The 24,539-nt window shown below is 39.6% G+C and overlaps 1 protein-coding gene across 1 annotated transcript; it reads right to left on the bottom strand.

The window, feature by feature from the left end:
• Window positions 1–8,636: 8,636 nt before the first annotated feature.
• On the bottom strand, window positions 8,637–11,414 carry LOC101317889 (trace amine-associated receptor 9). Its single transcript, XM_019951413.2, is given in 5 exon segments — window positions 8,637–8,727; window positions 10,387–10,747; window positions 10,750–10,938; window positions 10,941–11,015; window positions 11,018–11,414. Coding segments are annotated over 5 exon segments (1,113 nt in total).
• Between the last annotated feature and the right edge of the window lie 13,125 nt (window positions 11,415–24,539).

Below are 24,539 nucleotides of genomic sequence, written 5' to 3'. Positions count from 1 at the left end.
TATCACTCAGAGCTTACTTCCTGAAAGAACCATATCATTCAAAATCCTTAAAAACTTGGGGCTTCCCTGGTGGTGCAGTGGTTGAGAGTCCGCCTGCCGATGCAGGGGACAGGGTTTGTGCCCCGGTCCGGGAAGATCCCACATGCCGCGGAGCGGCTGGGCCCGTGAGCCATGGCCGCTGAGCCTGCGCGTCTGGAGCCTGTGCTCCGCAACGGGAGAGGCCACAACAGTGAGAGGCCCGCGTACCGCTTCTTAAAAACTTAATTTTTGGTGACTGTATAAGGCTACATTGCATGGATGCACAAAACTTTGTTTTAACCGTTTTCCCATTGTTGACCACTTAGTTCATTTTGATTCCTTTTTTTCAAACAATAGAAATTAATTCCTGTTACCTGTTACTGAAGCTCATGAAAATGTCTGGAAGATTTCACCATATTTCAAGGTCGTGGCTGGTGTGGTAGGACTCAAAACACAAGCCATATGAAATAAAACAAATTCACTTGTTGGGCTCCAGGCTACACTGAAAGAGAAGCAGCTATCCATCAAAGCAGCTAAACCTGAAGGATAAGAAGAGGTATAATCGGACACAGAGTATGCCATGTCTATTAAGGTGTCATATACAAAAGAAAAAAGGAAAAATAGTGGTTTCAAGTAAGATCTTATAGAAGTGGGCCAACATTCTTAATCATAAGTACCCATTTGCAGTTGAGCTGTTTCTCATCCAGACTTCATGTCGTTTTTATTACGTTGGGTAGCACCAGGGATTTGAATTTATCTATTTAATAACTGTGACTTATGCTCATGGGTAAGTTAGGGTAAGGCAGCTAATTTTAAATGAAACTAAAATGCATGTTCCTGTATATACATTTCTGTTCACAAACCCTTCCGCCTTTTAGAGTCTGTTTCAGGACTGTATATTTAGTTCCATTGAACTGACTAGATTTTTGTTCTAGTAGATTTTAAAAACATTTTTAAAACCTTTTCATTTAGTACATGGTAAGACAAGTTGCCCCTAATCACTCCTAGTTTCAAAAACTGCCTTGGCTTTTTCTACTTGTGAAACGATTTTGTTAAATTTTTAAAAAGAACAAAAGCATTTAGACAGTTTTCTGTACCTTAGAGCAAGTTTCTGTGGTTTTCTTCATTTGCTCCCACACATTCTTAGATGTTTTGTACTTTTGTGTGTGTGTGTATGTGTGTGTGTGCTTTGCCTATTATGAATATATCTCTTTTAGGTCATTATATTTTCTATGTAATTATTATTGCTGGTGTACAGTAAAATTTATTTTAGTTTTTCAGTTGACCTGTTTGGGTTTTCATTCTATAGTCATATTATCCTCAAATAATGCTAAATTTTATCTCCTTTCCAATAATTATTCTTCTTTACATTCTTTGCGTACTTCATTAGTCAGAATTTCTAGAGCAATATTGATGTTGATAGTGTTGATAAGAGTCATCCTTGTCATATCTATTTTAAATTACTATTCAGGTTTTAATATTGAGCCCACATTTTTCTCGGGACAAGTTCATGACTCAGATAATTCTACCTTTTTTACTTAGTACTAAATCCCCTATAGACTATTTCTCTTTGAAACCTCTGTTTTTAATACTCATAATAAAAGACAACCCATAACCCATCCTCTCAGCAAAACAAGAAGAAACAACTTTGTCTTTCCCTATTCCCAGCTTTATTCTAGCTACCATTCCCTCATGCAGAAGGTATTTTGGTCTTTTGGTTGCCCAGAATCCATTTCCCAACTGGAATCCAACTAGCTTTTGAGAACTTTCCCATCCCAACTAGGGATAAACTGTTGGGACTGTAATGAAGAGACTGGCTTTCTGCCTTTCCCCTTAACTAAACAGATGGGTGGATAACCTACACTAAAACTTTCAGAAGGTCTTTCTTTGGAAATTGAATCTTAAATGAAGGGAAAAAGACAGTGATTTTTAGCAGAAAACAAACAAATGAAAACTGTGGGTTTTCATCCTATCCATGTGGTAAGATTGTGACCTGACTGCTCTTGGTGTTGTTGGAATTCTTGCTTCCCAGACTCCAGAGATACCCAAGTATTCATTTCCAAACTGACTTATCCATTCTCTTATGGATTCCATGAGTCCCAGATAGTCTTCTAATGAATTCTCTGTAGGAGTAGTTTTTGGTTGCATGCACGAAAAGAACTTTAACTTGACATACAATATTACACTAAACACCAAAAAAGCAATTGCAACAACACGACATGACTCTCCTTTCCTAGTCCAGACAACATTCATTTGAAGCAGTCTCATATTCCACTGTCCTCTCAAAGAGAAGTATTCATATAAGTTTCCACTCAAGAAGAGATAAAAATAAATGTATTAGCAAGGAGCTTGTTGGAACTGATTTTTTTATAATAATAATATTGCCATCTTAAGAGATCAGTGAAATGGAAGTTCCATCAGCTTGGTTATTGAAGTCAATAATTCAATCTTTGGAGAGTCATAAATAATTTTGGCCAAAAAAGTAAAGCAAACCATATAAACTGCTGTAAATTGGTGGATTCTGGTGAATCAGTTTGGTTAATTGTACATTGTCAACCAGAGTGTGAACATTAACTTAAGTGTTTAAAGAATGATTTATATTTTGAAATTTAGCAGACTATATAGTGTACCAAAGAAAGAATTATTCAGAGAGATACTTTGAATGTTGCACTCAAATAAGCTAGGTGATGTAAGAATCAGACTGAAGATTTTTTTTTAAAGATAAAGTATATGTGCATTTCCCAAAGTGTTTCAACACAGGTCGTTGAGCACATGGTCAACTGTAAACAGGTATTCAGAGAAAGTAAATTTGTCTTTGCCAGGTCCTGACCTTCTGTCCCACATTCCTCCTTCTCCTAAAACCTCTTTCCCAAGCCTCTAAGCTCCCAGTCAATTTATGTTGCTCCAACATTCTAATTTGGTTAGAGTGTTCCATTGAGGCTAGTTCTACTGTAAAGTCATATCAACCTCAGCATCTAATTTGTTTTAGCCTTTGATTTTTTTCAGGAGGAAGAAATCACACAAATTAAAAGTTCTCAGCATATTTATCAATTAAAGTGATTTAGAAGCTTAAATTCAGCCACTCACAATGGCTCATCAATGGCAAACTTTCCTCTTCATAAATATACCAGTCAGATAAGCATTAACTGCGACGAAAAGCTCTGAAATTTGTTTATTGGTCAATATTTTCACAATGCAGTGTGTTAAAGTAGTGTTTCTCAACCTTGACTGCTGTAATAGAAATAGAAATAACGTGGACACGAAGGCCCTATGTCAAGAAAATAAATTCTAATAAATTCTACAATTAAAATTATACAAAAGAAGAGTAGAAGATTTATTCCAAGGTCTATGAGGAAAGAAGTTAACCTGGTGATACATTTCTGCATTAGTCTGTGATGCACAATATTTGGCATCTAGTATATTTGCAAGAGTGTGGGAATTTTTATTTCCTTAAAAATAATTTCTATAAACATACATATACATAAAGTAACTACATATTCTATTCTACAATTCTACATATATACTATTGATATCTATCTGCAAAGTAACTATTTATTGTCTACCTAGCTAATGACCTTGGACTAGCACCTTGTGTAAGCTCTGAGGCATGCTGGTGTAGAGCCAAAGTTCTGAAGCTCCCTGCACAGAGGGACGTCCTCAGGCTTTGGAACCAGACAAGCCTGGGTTCAAGTCCCAGCTTTCCTCGTGGTTCCTGTGCTTTCCCTCCTTGTGTCTTTGCTCCTGCAGCCGCCATGCCTGAAAAGCCCCCTTCCCTGCAACCCCACCTCCCTTAACTGGTTGACATTTACTCATTTTAAAAGACTTATCTTGAGGGTTGCCTCTCCAGGAAGCTATCTAAATCCCCTAAGACCAGATAGGGGTCTTCTCTGCACTCTCCAAATATATCTTGCCCTTCCCATCAGTACACTCCCTGGCTGTGTTCACACTGGAGTGTAGATTGCAGAAGTTAAGAGACTGTCTCTTATTCATCGTTGTACCCTGTACTCAGGGAACACCTGGCACAGAGAAGTCATTCAATGCACGTTTCTTTAGGGGAATAGATGAATCAGGGATAAAAAGGTACCCAAGGGGATAGAGCTAATGACAGAGACAGATTTTAGTCCAAGTCTGTTCTGGCTACAAACTCCACTCTCTTTCTTATTTCAGGAAGTGGGGGGGGGGGGGGCGGGGGGGGAATATGAAGCAACCACGGGGACTCATAATTTTATCCCCAGCCAAGTTGAAGCAGATGTGCCTGTATGGGTTTAATTCTGACAATAAATATGTATTCTTTATGAATAGAAAAATATTTTAACAGTTATTTAAAAATTTGTTCTGAAACTGCTAACTAGACTTAGCTTATGGGCTACTACCCAGGCTGATGTAACTGCCTTCGAATTATTTGGGATTGATTGGACTGAGACTCAGAAATCTGCAATTTCAAACAGCAACCCGGGTTCTTTGGATTACATTTCTTCTAAGAACCATTGCCTTAGATATTTAAGAAAAAGGAATTTAAAGTTCATATAGTACAGTGAAAATTTAGGAGAACAATGTATTTGAAATTGAGAAATGAGCTCAGAAGCCCTGGCTGTGAGCTTCTCTGGGCAGGGGCTCGCTTATCTCCAGCACCTGCCATAGAACCTGGGCCAGAATAGTTGCTCCAGGAACATTTGTTCAAAGAAGGGAGAGAGGAAAGATAACTAACTGATTTGAATGCAACATTTTTAAACTAGCAAGGGAAAAACTATTTCTAAAGTTATAACTTAAAATTTAAGCATTTAACGTTATTTTCTCAAACTAGTGGTACCTTGACCATCTAACTCAGGGATTCCCAAATCCTCCCAGTCTGAGGATTAGTGTTGTCTGTGACAAACTTTTTACAGGTCATTATAAAGTGAGAAAATAAACACAATGTAGTGAGTTTTTCATTATGGAATACTTATTCAATTTAATAGACTGTCTTTTGTCTAAGATCATGTCCTTACTAAATTTCCAGAATTAAGATGTTCTTTTCTTTTATGAAAATATGGTAATAATAGACAGAAGATTTTAACAAGGATCTTATTTGACAAACCTATGTTTGCCCCCATGGTTAAAAAATTTTCTTTTTATGAAATCCCCGAATCCATTATTGTATGCTGTTAGTAACACCTATAACAAGAAAGGTGTTTTTGGCAGTAAGGTTTTATGGTGAGCCTGCAACATACCAGGGAGGCATCAGTTCAGCTCCAATCATTGAAGAAATTAAAGTCATAAGGACTGTTTATAACGTATGCTCGCAATTCAGTGAAAATAGATGTCAAAGGCCACAGACAAACACAAGCAAAAGAATTCTTGCTGCTAAGAAAAAAGTTGGCTTCGTCCAGTATTATACCCTCTGTTGACACAGAATCTTAATTTATTCTGTGTATGTAATTTACTCATAACTCTAAAATTTGAAATTAATCATTAAGGGACAAACAAAATGAGTATTTAACTAAGAGTTTTCTTGGTCTTCCCTGGTGGCGCAGTGGTTGAGAGTCCGCCTGCCGATGCAGGGGACACGGGTTCATGCCCCGGTCCGGGAAGATCCCACATGCCGCGGAGCGGCTGGGCCCGTGAGCCATGGCCGCTGAGCCAGCGCATCCGGAGCCTGTGATCCGCAATGGGAGAGGCCACAACAGTGAGAGACCCACGTACCGCAAAAAAAAAAAAAAAAAGGGGGAAAAAAAAAAAGAAAGTCTCTTGAGTATAAGCATCAGGAAACTTGCACAAGAATATTCAAAATAGCACCATTCATAATAGCAAAAGAACTAGAAATAATTCAAATATCTATTGATAGGAGAAAAGATTATTATATAGCAGTGAAAATGAATGAACTACAGTTACATATAGTGTAAAATTGAGTGGAAAAATAAGAGCAAAACAGATTCTAAAAGACAACAAGTTGCATGATACTCATTTTATAAATAATTCAAAAGACAAACGCAACAATATTTTGATTTAATCATACAGACATACACAATAAAGCTATTAAAAGAATACAAAAACTGATAAACACAAAATTCAATATAGTAGTTACCTGAGGTGACAGGCAGAAAGCAGAATATAGGGGTATGTACACTATTGTCAAGCTAGCTCACAGTCATGGGTATTCATTATGCTACAAACGAATAAAGCAAGTAAGACGTATGGCATGATTAATTGTGATTAATTCAAATTCTGCATACCTGAGTTTCATTTAAAAATGTGAACAGTTATACTAGTGATATATCCATTTTCTCCAGCTTGAGGTACAAAATAAGATCATATCTCTGTTTTAATTAAGTTAATTAGCCATCTTTCCCATTTCCCTTCTGCTCTCTTGATATATTCTCTAAGGACTGAATCTGAAGAGTCAGTTCTCCCAAGCTGCCACAAGGTGTCACTGTTGAAAGTAGGAGGCCACCCAGTCCGAAGATGCCGTTCCATCTTCAATGATGTAGATATGGGGCTGTCAGGAGACCATACGGTTTCCAAGGGCTTAGAAAGAAGACTGAGCTGGCGCTCACGACACATACATTCCCCCAAAGAGCCCTCACTTTCACATCTTTCCAATGGCATTAAAGAGGCTTGTTCAGAAGGGTTTTCAAGGGTTAGTCGTCCATCTAACCTCTCCCATGGTCAGTCCTGCTCAGGAAAGCCCTAGTGTGCTCTCTTGCCAGCTGCTATATTAGGTTAGTGCATTAATCTGGTGTATATTAAGACGGTATATTTCAGCTTATTAGATATATTCTGATAGCAGTGAACCTCAGAAGGGAAGAGGACAAGACTCATTCCTTTTGCTCCTTAGCTCTTTAAAAACAACAATTTATGTTCTAACCGTCCTCTGCTATGTCTCCCATCTACATAATTAAAAGAGAATGCTTAAGTAATTCTTTGCAGAACCAAGAAGATTTATCCAAAATGACTTACTGTCTTCCTCAGAAGACAGAGAATTTGCTGGCAACCTTGGAGTAGCCATGCCTTCTGCTATTAAGATAAGTTCTACCTTCCTGGCCATCAATTGTGCTGCTATTTGTAAAGTTTGCTTTAAAAATAGTTTCATACACATTTTCTCATCATATCGTAATATAAATAGGAATATGCTCTGAAATGAAAAGAGATCTTTTGGTTCTTCTTTCTCTTCTTCAAGAAGAGCTCCTGAGAGAGATTGATCCGGACCAGCTATGTAATTTGGGGGACCCATAACAAAACGAAAATGCATTTTCACTTCTTAAAAAAGTATTAAGGGGCTTCCCTGGTGGCGCAGTGTTTGGGAGTCTGCCTGCCGATGCAGGGGACGCGGGTTCGTGTCCCGGTCGGGAGGATCCTACATGCCGCAGAGTGGCTGGGTCCGTGAGCCATGGACACTGAGCCTGCGTGTCCGGAGCCTGTGCTCCGCAGCGGGAGAGGCCACAACAATGAGAGGCCCGCGTATCACACACAAAAAAAACAAAAACAAAAAAAACAAAACAAAACAAAAAGTATTAAGCATTTCAATAGGGTAACAGCAGAGCCACTGAACCAAGTGTGGGCCCTTTGAAACTCAGGACACTTTGTGACCCCACGTGACTGCACAGTGGCATGCCCGAGCAGCAGCCCTAAGCCAAGGTGACTGAAATCACAGGGTAGCTATAATTTTAATTCAAACAGACACTGATGGTTTTTAGTGACCAGTATTATATTCTGTCTACATCTGTGGTATGTTGCCTTCCAAGGCTGTCCCATCAGTGCAGAATGAACTTCCACATTTTAAAAGAACACAAACACAAAGGTAGGTCCAGGGTTTCCCTGGTGGCTCAGTAGTTGAGAATCTGCCTGCTAATGCAGGGGACACGGGTTCGAGCCCTGGTCTGGGAGGATCCCACATGCCGCAGAGCAACTAGGCCCGTGAGCCACAACTACTGAGCCTGCGTGTCTGGAGCCTGTGCTCAGCAACAAGAGAGGCCGCGATAGTGAGAGGCCTGCGCACCGCGATGAAGAGTGGCCCCCGCTTGCCACAACTAGAAAAAGCCCTCGCACAGAAACGAAGACCCAACACAGCAAAAATAAATAAATTAATTAATAAACTCCTACCCCCAACACCTTCTTTAAAAAAAAAGAAAAGGTAAGTCCTTCATCATGTGAGTAGATTTAGGTCAGTAACATCTGAGATTTTGGCATCGTTACGTGAGTTCCTTAAAGAGATAATAATTATACCCCATTCCCCCGAGAGGGTTGATGCGACTTGTTCTTTTAGTCACATTTAAACAAAGGAAAAAAGACAAAAACGATAGGTGATAAGACCTCTTCTTAGTGACTGGAATGTGAGACAATGTGTGGACTGTGACAATCAGATTTTCCTAGAGATGGAAGACGTATAACCATTCTTCTACTTGAACTACTGATCTCATCCATGTGTAACTGAATCAGGTTCCTTAGGGTCACCTGTAACTCAACAGTTTAGATTGACTTTTATAGTTACAGTAAATAGCGGATTTAGAGCCTTCAGCGCTGTAGGTGATGAAAACTTCAGAAAGCAGAGATTCCTGAGAGGATGGAGGGGCGGTTTAGGCTCATTTAGCTGTTAAACTTTAGAAAGGCAAGGTTTTGCTTTGGCTTTTTTTTTTAATTTTTCAAACCCAATTCCCTTGAGACTGATTGTTAAGTTGTAAAACAACACAATGCCCATAGTTCAGGTTGTCTAGTTCCACAAAAGCATTCACGCTAGTTAGAAAAGAAACAAAGAAATACAGTTCCTTGAGCGAGGAGTTTAATTAACAATGTCATCTGCAGTGCAACAGGTATGTGGAGAAGGGATTCAGGACAGATCTGCACTTTCTCTTCCTTGGGTTTTCTTAAGAAGCAAATCGTCACTCTAATAATGCAGTGGCATTGCTGGTGGATTGATTCCTCTTTTTTCATCTTGGTCATGTACAAAGAGTAGTGTAGGAATGCAGAAGGTTATAGGTGCAGTACTTAATATAAATTTGTAATAAAAAGCAGAGCTTTTTAAAAATGCAAACAGGATAATGTGTGCCTTTTGGCGATGCAACATGTTTCCTGGGAAGAAGATTTAGAATTGTGGAAAGGGTTATTTCTTCATAAGCAGCTGAGTAAATCATTTGCCACAAGTGTTCACCTATGTGAAGCAGGGGGTTAAGGCAGTTACCTGGGTTTTTACATACAATCCCATTCCTTTACTTTGGGGAAATCTTTTCTGGTCAAATGTATTCTTGATGTTGAATGTGGTGTTCATCCCAACCAGGAAAGAACAAAGGAAGGAAGGGAGGGAGGGAGGGAGGGAGGACAAGAGCAAAGTCACCTTTGATGGTGTTCTTTACATATCAGGCATTGTGCTACGGCTGTTCACATATATTATTTAATATGTTAAGATCCATTAGCATTGAATTTTTTATAGAAATTGAGCAACTGAAACAAATCAATTGCTTGGGTAAGGACAAAATAATTCAACGAAAGAAGAAAGAATGATTATCAGGAAGAAGGACTTTTTAAAGTCCCTTAAAAGCCTTAAATAGTGGGTACTAAAGCAGTATATTTAATATGGTAGCACTAAACAAATTTAATGACAAGGTAAAAAGGAATGAGATCATATTAGAACAATCAGGAAATTCTTTATTATTATGGTCTGCTCCTGCAGGTTAGTCACTTTCTTAGAGAATGTAGAAATCACTTTTAATTTGACAATTTAGTAGAAGACAGTTCAGACATAAGCTGAATGGGTGAGAAATTCATTATGTCCCAAATTTTTAATGTGCTTGAGCTTCTTGTGGAAACAAAAGACATCCTCCTTAATTCTGTTGCAAACCTTGTATCTATATGTGCTTACATTAATAGGTTTAAAAAACTTTCAGGAATAATTCTATCATTTCTGTAAACAGTGTGTAGGACATTGGTGGGCAGAGACCCCAAAATATACTTTGGTAGCGCACCTATCATGTGCTGTAATCACCCACATCCCCCCCGCTCCATTTTCAGTTCCTTTGCTACCGTGTGTCCCATCACACAATTAGGCCATTAGTTCTCCACACGTGGGGACCCGGCCCCAGAGCAGGAAGCTTAAGGAGGATAAAGTTGCCTTGGACTCGACACTTAGAATCAGTTTGGAGAAATCTTTTTTTTTTTTTTTGCGGTATGCGGGCCTCTCACTGTTGTGGCCTCTCCCGTTGCGGAGCACAGGCTCCGGACGCGCAGGCTCAGCGGCCATGGCTCACGGGCCCAGCTGCTCCGCGGCATGTGGGACCTTCCCGGACCGGGGCATGAACCCGCGTCCCCTAGCATCGGCAGGCAGGCTCTCAACCACTGTGCCACCAGGGAAGCCCCCACATTAGTTTTAAAGTCCGTGCAGTAATCTTAACAATATACATATGTTTCCTCAGTAAATTAATTGTTGACGAATCACTTCTTAAGACTTTGCCACTTGCAATAAGTTTTATTGCCTTCTGAAACCATGGATAAAAGAAAGCGTATATCAAGGGGTTCATAGCTGAATTATAATAAACACACCACACTAAAATCTCATAAACATAAGGAGGAGTTATAAAATTCATATGAGCGTCAATTATAGCATCAATAATGTATGGAAGCCAAGAGACCAGAAAGGCTGCCGTAGCAATACCCAATGTTTCAGCAGCTTTTCTCTCTCTCTTTGCCACTCTTTCCTTATAACTCTCTGAGGAGGACTGAACTTGGCTGGCTGTACTTTCCATCTTCCTGGCCTTCCACCAAAAATACCTTACCGTATATAAACAAACACCATGGCAACAGTGGGTATAAAGAATAGAAGAAAATAAATTAGAACCCAATTTTGATTCATTGAAGCTGGACAGCCTCCTACACAGGTGAGAGCAACTACTAGGTCCTCAACCCCTTCCTCATTGACCCTTGTGTGAAAGATAGAAAAACTACATGTGACAGAAAGAACCAAGAGAGAACAATGCATATTCCTGAAACCAAGTCAGTAAACTTGGTTGGGTAGGTCAGAGGATCAGTAAAGAAATATATCTGTCAACAGAGATACAGCATAAGTGAAATAAAGAAGCAAAACATAAGGAATTATCAAAACATCTATGAAATTTACAGTAACTCTCCCCAAAGTACCAGCAGCTCTCCAGAGACCTCACTGTGCTAAAGGGCATCACAGTCACTCCCACCGAGAGGTCCGCACAGGCCAGGGATGCGATCAGAAACTTTGTAGATGTGTGCAGCTGTTTGACGTGAAGAATAGCAGTAATGACCAGTAAGTTTCCAAACACAGTCAGCAGGGCCCCAAAACTGAGGACTGCATACAGAATTGCCCGAGGACCTGGTGAGTAAGGAGTCTTAAGACAGGACCTGTTCACGTTCTTGTAGCAGAGTTCCACAGCTTCAGCTTGGGAGAAATTTTTCACCATTGCCTTCTTGTTTGAATGATTTCAAGGTTCTCAACTTCCCTATTTCAGCCATTTAAAACAAGAAGGAGATGGCAATTTCAAAAGCTTCTGTAAGAGGAAAAAATTTCTAGCTAAAATGAAAGCTAGTAACTTTTCTCCCATTTTGAGGGGCATATTAACTATAACCTCTTGGTCTTTCCAAAAAGTATTCCCAAGTTTTTAATATATTTAGAGTGAAAACTTGTTGCAGAAAGTCATTAAAATTATAGTCAACATACTTAGTCCAATGATATGTTTTATAAAATGTAATTAGCTAATCACTAGAGAATCCCTTTTTTGTGTTACTTTACCTTTTGAAATCTTGCCTGTAACCACCTGAGTTGAGAGCTAATTAAGCTACCAAAGGCTGTTTTATTTACTAAGCTATCTCCCCTAAGTAGTCATTTCAGCAATAATGATAAACTGTACTTCATTCTTTCAAGAAGGAAGAAATAAATTACATCTTCTTCAAATTATAGCCTCAAAAATCCCTATAGTATAGACTGTAAAGACTGAGGAAACATTTACTCATAATAGCTTGTTAAACTTATTTGGGGAATAGATTTCTTCTATTGCTTATATTTTCAGAGTTTATGGGGTTTTCTTTTCTTTTTGTATTCCTTCATGGTCTGATAGCTTAAGATGATTTGGAGAACTATTCTTACCAGATTGATACTAATATATAACCAGTGTGTAAATATTTTCCCTGCTACTAGCCAGTTTTAGATGTCTAAAATCAGTAAGATTGATTAAAATAAGCAATAACTCACCTAGTCCCTTACCTTCCCATCCTTAAAAAACAGTATATTTTTAAACCTACCACAGAGGAGTAGGCAACACCTGGGATGGTCTTGGGGCAGGGTGGGTAGGGAGGTTCTAGATTAGCCATGTCTCTGGTGGGAATGGATTCATGCTAAGTCCTCCAAAATTCAAGTAGTGACCAAGTTGGTTTCTCCTGGTGTTTGTTTTTGTTTGTTTTTATACTGAGGAAAACAGCCTTCAAACACGTTACAGAGCTCACCAAACAATAGTGACTCATTATTTTTTTACTTCATTTAACCATGAAAATGTACAACCTTGCATCTATATCTTAACTGAACTAGAGACTAGACTACTTGTATTGCCATTATCCCGTACCAGAGCTCTGTCCTCTGTTGAAAGTGCAGGTTCTTAAAAAAAGGCTATGTGAACACACCCGTGTATCTTTTATCCATATATCTATACTCTCTAGTAAATAGGTTTTGTTAATCTGTGAATTTTAAATGTTTGTGTATGTGTGATATGTGTGTATAAATGCCTGTGGTACTTTCAGGATTTACTAGTCCATGAATTTTAAATCAACTCATTTTTACTTTTTTTCTTTAATTAATTAATTTATTTATTTTTGGGGGTGTTGGGTTTTTGTTTCTGTGCAAGGGCTTTCTCTAGTTGCCACGAGCGGGGGCCACTCTTCATCGCGGTGCGCGGGCCTCTCATTGTCACGGCCTCTCTTGTTGCGGAGCATGGGCTCTAGACGCGCGCAGGTTCAGTTGCTGTGGCGCACGGGCCTAGTTGCTCCGGCGGCATGTGGAATCTTCCCAGTCCAGGGCTCGAACCCGTGTCCCCTGCGTTAGCAGGTAGATTCTCAACCACTGCGCCACCAGGGAAGACTCTCGTTTTTACTTTTATTCTTCAAGTTTATACTTACTTAAGCCCTCACTGGTTTAATGACATAAGTCTAAGTTTCCTCCTTAGAGAGCATCTCCCAGTTACTCCTGGGATTCCCAAGGTGGGTGCATGCATGTGCTCACAAGTCAGTTTACCCAATAAAAAGACCATTTGACACCTCCATATTTTCTTCTTCTGTCCCAGCTCTCCAGATAAAGTTCACCACATCTCTTGTTTTATTCTAGAGCTGGCTAAAGAAATTTCATCACTGCCACCATTGATGGTGTCCTGCCTTAGAGTCTGAGTGTCTACGTAAAGGCTGCTATCTCCCCAAGCTTTAGGCTCCCCACTTCACTGGCAATGCTGCAGTGGTGCAAAAGGAGAGAGACCCCTTCCTCAGGTCTTTACACTTGGGCCCTAAAATAGCAGCCTTCAGTCTTATAGAGTGTCTTAAATCTTACCCTTCCCTAGAAGCAGACACTTGAGGAGTGATGAGCACTCTTCAGACCCACATCTTGGCTTAATATTTTACACCCATAAAAGGAACTAGAGCTTCTCAAAGAAATGATTCATCCAAGCCATGGGACCAGGAAAGTACAGGAAGAAACTGGAACATATTTTCATATCACTTTTTTTTTTTAATGTTGGAGCACTTTCATAAAGACGCTGTTACAGCATGAATGGGTTCCCACTGGCCAAATAAGGGACAATTTGAGTGCTAAAGTAATTAGGGAGAGTAAAAACAAATTATAAACCATTAGAAAAAAATGAGAAACTGTGACGCCATATTCATTAGAGAGAAAAAGAAAGAGAGAGATGATTGTAGATAGATAGATAGATCATAGGTAGATAAAGAAGGGCTCTTTACTATAGTAGAATACCAAGTGCCACTGATACATATGGAGAGGCTGCTGGAGTTGGAGCACCATAATTTTGGAGCCATCACAATAATATTGATTCAGAGAGAATCATCAATGGACGCTAAACCTGGTGGGAGGGGAGGGGAATTTTGATGAGAGTCTAGAAGAAGCATTTTGAAATAGAGTTTAACCAATGCAACAGAACTATTTTCTACAGATATAAATGATTAATTAGGAAGAGCACAGACACAGTAATACCCCCAGTCCTCCTTGGCAAGATGTGATAAATAGCTCCTTTAAAGTCTTTTTGTCTCTCCATGATGCTGGAAATTCTTAGCAAAGCATCATTTTAAGAGCTCTCTGGAAAGTGTATTTTACTGTGAGGGGCAATGTAGTAGAACATTTTTCATAGCTAGTATCACATTATATCCATAGACAATCCATTCTTGCCTAGCATAGAGACTGAGAAACTGGACATGTTTATTGTACAACAGAAGGTTCAGAAAAGAAGTGTTTGTTGGGTGGCCCTGAAACATAAAGCAGTCAGAGGACAACACAGGAACACAGTGCGTCCCTAAGAGGAGGGATGCCAAAGAAAATATATGCTAAGTGTCAGGTCCATATTGTTACCCTAGATTTTTAACATTTGCTTAAGAGTCTTAATGATTCCCTGAAATATTCTTGGACAAGTTTTGAAGCTTTAGATCAGAGGAAACAAGGTTTAATGTCCTTGTTGATTCAATGCTCTTGTTAGTTAATTGAGTTGAACCACATATAGTCTAGCCCAGAGCTAGCTATCCAATAAAACTTTCTGTGATGAAAGAAACATTCTATAATCTGCACTGTCCAATATGACAGCCGCTATTCACATGTGGTTATTGAACACTTGAAATGTGGTTTCTCAATTGAGAAACTGATTTTTTAATTCAATTTAATTTTAAAGAACTTAAGTTAAAATAGCCACATGTGGCTAGTTACAACTGTATTGGGCAGATTAGGCCTATGCTAAAGGGACAAAACGAAAAAGACCTATCACAGCACTTTAATTTCAAGAGCTGTTTCACCATACAAACTTTATTTGGGTCATTTTGTCTAGCAAAACTGGACTTTTTGCCCTGAAAATAGTATTGATTATTTTGTTTTGCTTTTCAAAGTTTATTTTTTAATTTAGTGAGCACCTATGATTAAGGCAGAATAGTGGGGTAATTAAGGACACAGTCCTCGGTGGGGCTGCGGGGGGAGAACACAGACCTCAGGTTTAGAAAAACTCATACTCAAATTGTAGTACTTAATTTTTCAGAACCTCAATTTTTAGAAATTCAGAAATCCTAAATGTGGCATGGGGAGAAATACTTGGCTGTTATTTTTTCACATACTTGTTTCTGCTCCTGTCTGACAGTAATCTTACTCCTGTCTTTCTAGGGCTGCAGTTACACTGTGTTAAACCACTGGATATTATCTAACAATTCTCTGAAGCCACATTCTTTTTTCCAATCTTTTTTCCCCTCTCTCTTCTTAATATTGGATAATATCTCATGAACTATCTCCAACTTCACTACTATTTTCTCTGTAACTTCCCTTTGGCTAAACCCCTCTAGCAATCTTTTATTTCAAATACTATATTTTTGTCAGTTCTAGAATTTTCATTTGGTGTTTTATTGCTTTCAATTCTCTGCCGAAATTTCCCATGTTTCATTCATGGGTAGCATATTTTGTTTTACTTCATTGAGGGTAGTTATAGCAACTGCCTTGACCTCCTTATCTCCTAGTTCATGTTTGTCATCTCAGGGTTGGTCTCAACTGATTTTCTTCTTTCTTAAGAATGTGTCCCATATTCCTAGTTTTTTGTATGTTGGATAATTTGGGATTGTATTCCAGACGCTGTGAATATTAACTTTTGGAGCCTCTCCTCAAACGTTCAGAAATAGCAGGAGTATCAATAAAAGCAACAACAAATCACGAAAGTAGTGATTAATAAAAGTTTATTGTGCCCACGTCAAAAGACAGTTTGTGAGCCAGGAGCACTCAAACCAAAACTTGGAATAAGGCTCAGGAGTATATTGTTACAAAACTTATCTATCCAGGGCTTCCCTGGTGGCGCAGTGGTTGAGAGTCCGCCCGCCGATGCAGGGGACGCGGGTTCGTGCCCCGGTCCGGGAGGACCCCACATGCCGTGGAGCGGCTGGGCCCGTGAGCCATGGCCGCTGAGCCTGCGCGTCCGGAGCCTGTGCTCCGCAACGGGAGAGGCCACAACAGTGAGAGGCCCGCGTACCACAAAAAAAAAAAAAAAAAAGAACAAAAGTTATCTATCCAGAAGGCAGTGACTTCATTCTTCACAGTGATTGGTTATAGTATCAGAATTTTCTTAAATGATGGGGAATTGGTTAGTGGTTACCTCACACGGATTTTGGAAATAGTTCAAGTTTTGCTTGCTTATGATTTCCTAGGGGCATAAGGAAGAAAGACCCAGGTCAAGTTAGTGCTGCAAATTAAGCTAAATTAAGCTTTGTTCCTATGACTAAACTGGTTTCGTCTGCTCGGGGAATTTTCAAGGCTGGTCTCCATTTATTTTGGGCTTTAACCCTCTGAGCTATTTTCTCTGGCGAGTATTACCTCTTTGGTTTTAGTAGGCTCTGTTTCCTGGGGGGTAGCTCCTCTTATGTCAGACCCATTGTCTTTATCTAACCTGTTTTAATCTGCTTGGCACATGTGTCATTCAGGCGTCAACCAGAGCTGTAGGTGGACAGAATTTAGGGATCCTCCAATCTGGCTCTTTTCTTTCTGAGAGTCCCACACTCTTCCCAGTCACCACAGTGACCCTGGATCTCCAGGCCAGAAAGACCGTGTTTTCCCACAAGTTCCCTGCCAACCCATGTCCTTCAAGCATGTCCAAATTATGGTTCTCCTGCCTTTCTGTAGGTTTGGGGATCTACCCTAAATCTTTCTAGTGAGTTAATTTTCTTCATAAAACAATCTACAAATGGATTCAATGTTGTGAATGAGGAACAATGAGGATTCCAGGATGATTCCTTGCTTTCAGGCTGAGATACCAGGTGGAGGAGAAAGTGTGGGCAGGGCATGGAGAAGGGAGAGGATTTCCAGTTGGGACATGATGAAGCTGAGATGTTTAAGGACTGTTAAGTTGGGAACTGTCCAGTGGACTAATGGATACATCTGTGTAGAACTCAAAAGACTAGAGGGAGTTATTTGGGGCCATCATCATATATCATAATCAATCCCCCAGGGAACTAACAATGTTGAGGGAATGATTCTTCATTACAAATCCACTGTGTGTCAGGCATCTAGTAAGCACCACTATAACATGATAAAATTGCTTTTCTCAGATCACATGTGAGTTATTAATGACTTTACAGTTCCAGACTATGAATAAAATTGTCCAAGATGCTAGATTTGTTTTATAATGCATGGAACAAGTTAGGTATAATAATGGTTCTGAAATTTCCATTATTCTTTCTTGATCAAAATCTTAGGATACAATATGCTCCATCACATAGTTCAAATGATATAATACGTTTTTTACAACTATTTAAAAAATTTCTGCTTCTTATCAGTGTTAGAACGTACCTTCATTTGGGATAGTCTCTTTGGTTTTAAGAAAAACTGTTTCTAAACACTATTTTCTTGGTTTTGAGGCAATTTTATCCATAATCCAGTAATCATTTACTTAACAAAATATAAATGATGATGCTTGAAAATTAAATCCCTAAAATAGTAAGTAAAAGTATGAAGGGGATTGGGACATCTTAACTCATTATTTCTAGGCAGGTCTTTCTTACTGATCTATTTCAAAGGCATTGTTTTAATGACCTTCTCATTTTTCCCCTGTACTTTGCTGCCCCTTAGCAGTCACTCTGAGCAATATTGGGCTGACCAAACAAAAGATAGATAAAAGCCCAGAAGGGAAGTGTCTGTTCAAAAATGAGTCACCACCCTACCACCTCCCCAAAATGAGGCCCAGGCCGAGCCCCTTGAAAGCACGCCAGTTAGGGATCAACCACTTTCTCCCTTCCAAGCTACCCCTCTATACAAACAAGTCAAAGACAGGTTTTTGAACTTGTCTTCATTAGAATCACAGGAGGTGCTTAAGATTTCCAGGCCCTACACCCAGAAGTTCCGATCTCTAGGACTGGGGTGAAATGTGGTTTTTTAAATCAAGCACCCCAAATGATTCTGCCATTCCACAGAACACTTTCTGAGAAACACTGCTGCAGGGGAAGTAGCACTGTTAGAAAGGAAAGTGCTCTAAACTCAGTCAGAAAAATCAAGCCCATACATTCCAGTCCTACTTGCTAAGATCCTTCTAGAGCCAGGCATCCATGCCAGGTGCTAAGAGTGCAGATAAAAGCCGCAACCCCTAGCCTATTCGTAGTCTAGTTTGGGAGAGGCCAAGTAAACAATTACAGCACTCTGAGGTAAGAACTCTGGAAAGAGAGAGGAGTATTCAGGGGGAAAAGGAGTGGGTGAGGGAAGGACCCTGGGAGAGCCAGGTTGATGGTATTTATTGTAGAAAGTTCTCCAGTCAAAGAGACTCTGAAGTGAGTTAGTAAGGACAGATTGCATTCAAGTTTCTAACTTCTCTGACCCTGAACACATCTTCAAACTCTCTGGGTTTCAATTTGTTATTTGTACGAGAAAAAGACAGGGTATATATAATGTGGATTTATACATGTGGTTACATACATGTTTGACTCTTTCTGGGGCTGTTTTTCACTTTTACTTGACAGTGTGCTTACACTTTACACTCGTGACAGTGTTTGTAATAGGTAGAATGACTGACCACAAGATGTCATTCACTGACTCCAAATAGCTCCCACCCAGTGTTTTACAGTGCTATTTATATATGTGATCCAGATGTCTTAGGAAGAACAGTTGGCTACTCTTTCACCCAAAACAGGTAAGGTTCTAACCGCTCATTGTATTTCATTAATAATTCACAATAAACTATCAGACAGAGATCTATAACGCATTTTTGTTTAATCTTATCATTGATCATGGCATTTTAGTGAAACCCAAGAAAGGTCCAAAGGGAAAAATAGGATGAGATAACGTGAGATGAGGGGAGATGGGATCAACAGACAGATAGAGTGAAAGGCAAAGGATAGAAAGACAAAGGAAAAGATGGAGGGAGACTGAGAAAGACAAGTGATTCCCTAATCCCACCACCACATTTCAGTAACTTCCTCTTTTACAGCCCAGCGTCACAAAAACCTCCTCCTCCCAAGATGCTTCCTGAATATCTTGGCCATGACTCCGACAACAGTGAGAGCTAACACTTGCTGAGCACTTACCCTGTGCTAGGTACTCTCACAAATGTTTTACATTGTTAATTCATTTAATCATCGCAACTGTATGAGGTCATATTATAATTTCTACTTGACATGTGAAAACTGAGGCACACAGACTTTGAGTAATTTACCCAAATTCACAGAAAAATAAGTGGCAGAAGTAGGATTCAGACAAACCTGTGTCTTTATTTTCTACTCTTTCTGTAAGCTATCTGAAGACAGATTTCTAGTCCCTCCTTTTCTCTACCTCCTTAATTCCCTGGCTTGAGAAAAGTGAGGCACCAAAATTATATTGATGACTTCAAGAAGGAAAAAAGAACGTGGAGGGGGAGTGGTTTAGCAAGTTTTGAGGAGAATACTAATTGAAGGTCATGACTAGGAATATTTGAAGCCAAGGCTCAGCTGATTATTTCCTAAACTGTACATTAGCCGATTAACTGTTGTAAGAATTTCTTCAATATTTTTAACATTTACACTTTTTCTTTAAAAATCTTCAATAATCTTTCATTCTAATTAACACCAGATTTTTTTTTTTTTTTTTTTGGTACGCGGGCCTCTCACTGTTGTGGCCTCTCCCGTTGTTGAGCACAGGCTCCGGATGCGCAGGCTCAGCGGCCATGGCTCACAGGCCCAGCCGCTCTGCGGCATGCGGGATCCTCCCGGACCTGGGCACGAACCCGCATCCCCTGCATCGGCAGGCGTACTCTCAACCACTGTGCCACCAGGGAAGGCCTAACACCAGATTTTTAAACTTGAGATATAATTGACATATACTATTTTATTAGCTTTAAGTGTACAACATAATGATTTGATGTATGCATATATTGCGAAGTAATTACCAGAATAAGTTTAGTTAACATCCATCACCACACAAAGTTACAATTTTTTTCCCTGTGATGAGAACTTTTAAGATCTACTCTCTTAGGAACTTTCAAATATGCATTACAGTATTGTTAACTATAGTCACCATACTGTACATTACATTTCTAGCACTTTATTTTACAACTGGAAGTTTGTACCTTTTGACACCTTCACCCATTTTGCCCAACTGCCATGCCACCCCCGGCCCCACCTCTGGCAACCACCAATCTGTTCTCTGTACTATGAGCTTGGTGGTTGTTGTTGTTTTTGAATTCCACATATAAGTGAGATCACAGTGTATTTGTCTTTCTCTGTCTGATTTATGTTACCTAGCATAATGCTCTCAAGGTCCATGGATGTTGTCGCAAATGGCAGGGTTTCCTTCTTTTTCATGGCTGAATAATATCCCATCCTCTACATATACCACCGTTTCCTTATCTATTCATCTGTGGGTAGAAACTTAAGTTACTATAAAGAATGCTGCAATGAACATGGGGGTGCAGATATCTTTTTGAGAAACCTCTCTATGGTTTTCCACCGTGGATGCACCCATTTACATTCCCTCCAACTGTGCACACGAGTTCCCTTTTCTCCACCTCCTTCCCAAAACTTGTTATTTTTTTGTCTTTTTGATAATAGCCATTCTGACAGGTATGAGATGATATCTCATTGTGATTTTAATTTTCATTTCCCTGATGAGTAGTGAACACCTTTTCATGCACCTGCGTCATTACCTTTATGTCTTCATCAAAAAAATGTGTATTCAGGTTTTCTGCCCATATTTTAATTGGATTATTTTCTTGCTATTGAGCTGTATGAGTTCTTTATATGTTTTGGTTATTAACCCCTTATCAGATACGTGATTTGCAAGTATTTTCTCCCATTCCATAAGTTGCCTTTCATTGTATTGATTGACGGTTTCCTTTGCTGTATGGAAGCTTTTTTTGTTTGATGTGATCCTGCTTGTTTGTTTTTACTTTTGGTGCCTTTGTTTTGTGTGTCAAGACCAAAATGTCATTGCCAAGGCTAATGTCAAGGAACTTGCCTCACTATGTTTTCTTCTAGATGTTGTATGGTTTCAAGTCTTACACTAAATCTTTTGCATGTGGCTGTGCAGTTTTCCCAGCACTATTTATTAAAGAGACTATCCTTTCCTCATTGTATATTCTTGATTCCTTTGTTGTAAATTAATTGACCATATATGGATGAGTTTATTTCTGGTCTCTATTCTGTTATGTGTCTGTTTTTATGGCAATACCATTCTGTTTTGATTAATGTAACTTTGTAATATAGTTTGACATTTAAACTTAAAAAGACTGCATTCTAGAGAAATGGACTTTTATAAAAGAAAAAACTGAACAGCTCAGAAGTATATGAAATAAAAAGTTAAAATCTGCATGTATATTCTTCCAGATATTATTGTTTCTTTCTCTCCTTTTCTCTCTATATCTGTATTTCAAAAGTGGTATGATAACACATATTTCGTTTTGTAGATGGATTTTTATATTTAATAAATGGCAGCCACCTTTTGATGTCACTAATATAAACCTAGTAATACTAGCTATACTATTATATTTATATTGCAATATGAGCACTACATACTATCATGTATTAATTCATTTCATCCTCCCAACAATCCTTTGAGGTGGATACATATTTATTTTTCAGGTGAGAAAACAGAGACATAGAGAGTGTAAATGAGTTGCCCAAGATTACACATCTATAAGTGCAAGATCTGGGGTTTGAATGCAGGCAGCCTCACTCCAAAGAGCATACTCTTAATCATCACACTACGTTCTGCCTCTCCATTATCTTTATTAAAGCCACACTGTTGTGTGTGTGCAAATATCCTTAGTGAATCCCACTGACAGATATTTATGTTGTTCCCAAGTGCTTGATATTTAATTTTTTAATTAATTAATTAATTTAGGCTGCGCCAGGTCTTAGTTGCAGCATGCAGACTCCTTAGTTGCAGCATACATGCAGGATCTAGTTCCCTGACCAGGGATTGAACCTGGACCCCCTGCATTGGGAGCACGGAGTCTTACCCACTGGACCACCAGGGAAGTCCCCCAAGCGCTTGTTATTTAAAATCATATTGTGATATAAGTCATTTCAGCACACTTGTTCAAGCATTTCCTCAGTGTATATTTCTAAGGGTGAAGTTGATGGGCTGAAGGGTTAGTGCATTGCATTTAAAAGTTTGCGGAAAGGCTGTGTCAATTTATAGAGCTGCCACACTGTAAGACAGTATCCATTTTCCCACATACCTACCTGGTCAGCACTGTGTAGTATCATTCTTTCTCGTATTCCCAGTCTCTTATGTCTGACAATGTTGAATTTTACCTGAGCCGTTTTTTACACAGATAAGACTCATAGACGCCCCCCGTTGTTTACCTATGACAAGGCCATCCTTAGCCTCGTAAATGATTAACTGAACTTCTAGTGTCTACGAATCAATCAGAACAAAATGCTTGTTTTGTTCAAATGTTGGTTAAGATTCTATCTTTCCCCCAGGTGCCTGAACTTTGGTCCATCCTCAGCCTCAGCCAGCAAACGGCCAGCCGCTCCCTAACAGCTTCTCCTGAGAATAGAAATGGCCACAGGATACAACACTCTGATCTTGTGGCTCCCTTTCATTCCAAGTCCGCACACCCAATTCTTCCTAGCCTAGTTCCACCATCCCCCCACCCTCTATAAAAGGAAAAGCCTATTGCCTAACTCCCGACACCTTTGCAGACCTTATGATCCAAGAGCTCTCCGCATTGCAACTGTCCCTTTCCCTCCATTGCAATAACTTCCAAAGAAAGTCTCTTACTAAGTCCAGATTTGGTTTTTATTCGACAGGTCAAAACAGCAACAACAAAACAGCTTGTTTGATTTTGCTTTTCCTCCTGTACTTTTGTTCTCTTTTCGAGTATGATTATTGGCGATTTTGTTTTCTTTTCATGCAGTTTAAGAACCTCCCCAGACCTGCTCAGTCCCAGGTGATTTCCGCCATCTGCCCCGGACACCCCGCCGCTGGGACAGTCCAGCACCGCCGCGCCTCTCTGCCTGCCTACCCCGAGTCTGGGCTTCTGCAGAGCCTCCACGATGCAACCCAAATGATCCATGGCAATGTTAGCAGACAATTCCAGACCAATCCAATCCACAAAAGCTGAGGCCCCTACCCCCACCCTTCCCCTCAAACAATGTGCACTTCTAGGTTTCGGATCTGACTTTCTAGAAAACCTAGGTAACACAACCTGAAAATGTAGGGGAACTTGATGCCCCACGGGGTGATCTTTGATCCCCAAGAATCTAGAGAAGGACAGGAAGAAAAAGTAAATACCTCTCCTTTCTCCCCTTTCCAGCACACTCCTCCAAACTTTGTTCCAAGACACAGTGGTTCTACAAGACCTATCAGGAAGATACCCCAAGTCCCCTGTCCTAAGTGACTAAGCCATGTTTTCTTGGTGAGGTGCCACTTTGTATCTGTTCTCCCTCCTTTCCTGCCTCGCTTCCCATTTCATCTTGTTCTAGCTGCCCTAGGATTACGGTAAAGCTTTAGTATGGGGTGGGGAAGGTGGGGAGTAAGGGCAGTAGGAGAAATGTTCAAGGGTACAAACTTGCAACTAGTAGATAAATAAGTCTTAGAGATCAAATGCACAGTATATTGATTTTAGACAACAATCCTGTATTATAAACATCAAACTTGCTGCTAAATGATTAAAGACAATTTAGGCCATACAAACAAACTTTATTTAACACTTCACAAGGTTCTCCTTTCAGAAAACTGCAAAATGGGACAGAAGACAAAAAACTTTTACAGGTTCAAGAGTAAAGAATAAGGAAGAGAAAAATACAAAATATCTGCTTGGCTGGGGCCACATACTTAATCTTGTTTCGAGTGAGAAGACCCAGAGTCGGTGGCTTGGCGTTTGGGGACTGGCTGACTGGATATACTGCTTTTCTGGTCAAGAGGAGCATTTACAGGGACGCGAAAGTTATCTAAGTTTTGGTTCGATGACGTGGCCCCCTGGGCTGTAGTGTCTCCATCTGGAGCCTAGAAATTCATCTCAGTATTGCTAAGAGACTAGATCTTAATTATTCCCACCGTAAAAAAGAAAGGGTGATCACATGACGTGATGCAGGTCTTAGCTAATGCTACGAAGGCAATCATAGTGCCATAATAAACGTATCAAATCAACATTTGTATACCTTAAACTTACGCAACATTATATGTCAAACATATTTCAATTAAAAAAAGCTTTAGTATGTGAAATTTTGCCTAAGCTGTATTTTTTAGGAAACTTGGACTAAGACCCTTCTGTGAATTGTCTATGCTGAGCTTTTGCCTATTTTTCTAGTGTGATGTCTTAGGTTAGTTTTTCTAGATGCAGAAACTAAAGTGGGGAGCAAGAGAAGGTGAGAATAAAGTTCAGAAGAGAAGG

This window comes from Tursiops truncatus, chromosome 12 (assembly GCF_011762595.2).
Source record: "Tursiops truncatus isolate mTurTru1 chromosome 12, mTurTru1.mat.Y, whole genome shotgun sequence".
Lineage (NCBI taxonomy): Eukaryota > Metazoa > Chordata > Mammalia > Artiodactyla > Delphinidae > Tursiops > Tursiops truncatus.
This window is presented reverse-complemented; position numbering and strand designations above follow the sequence as displayed.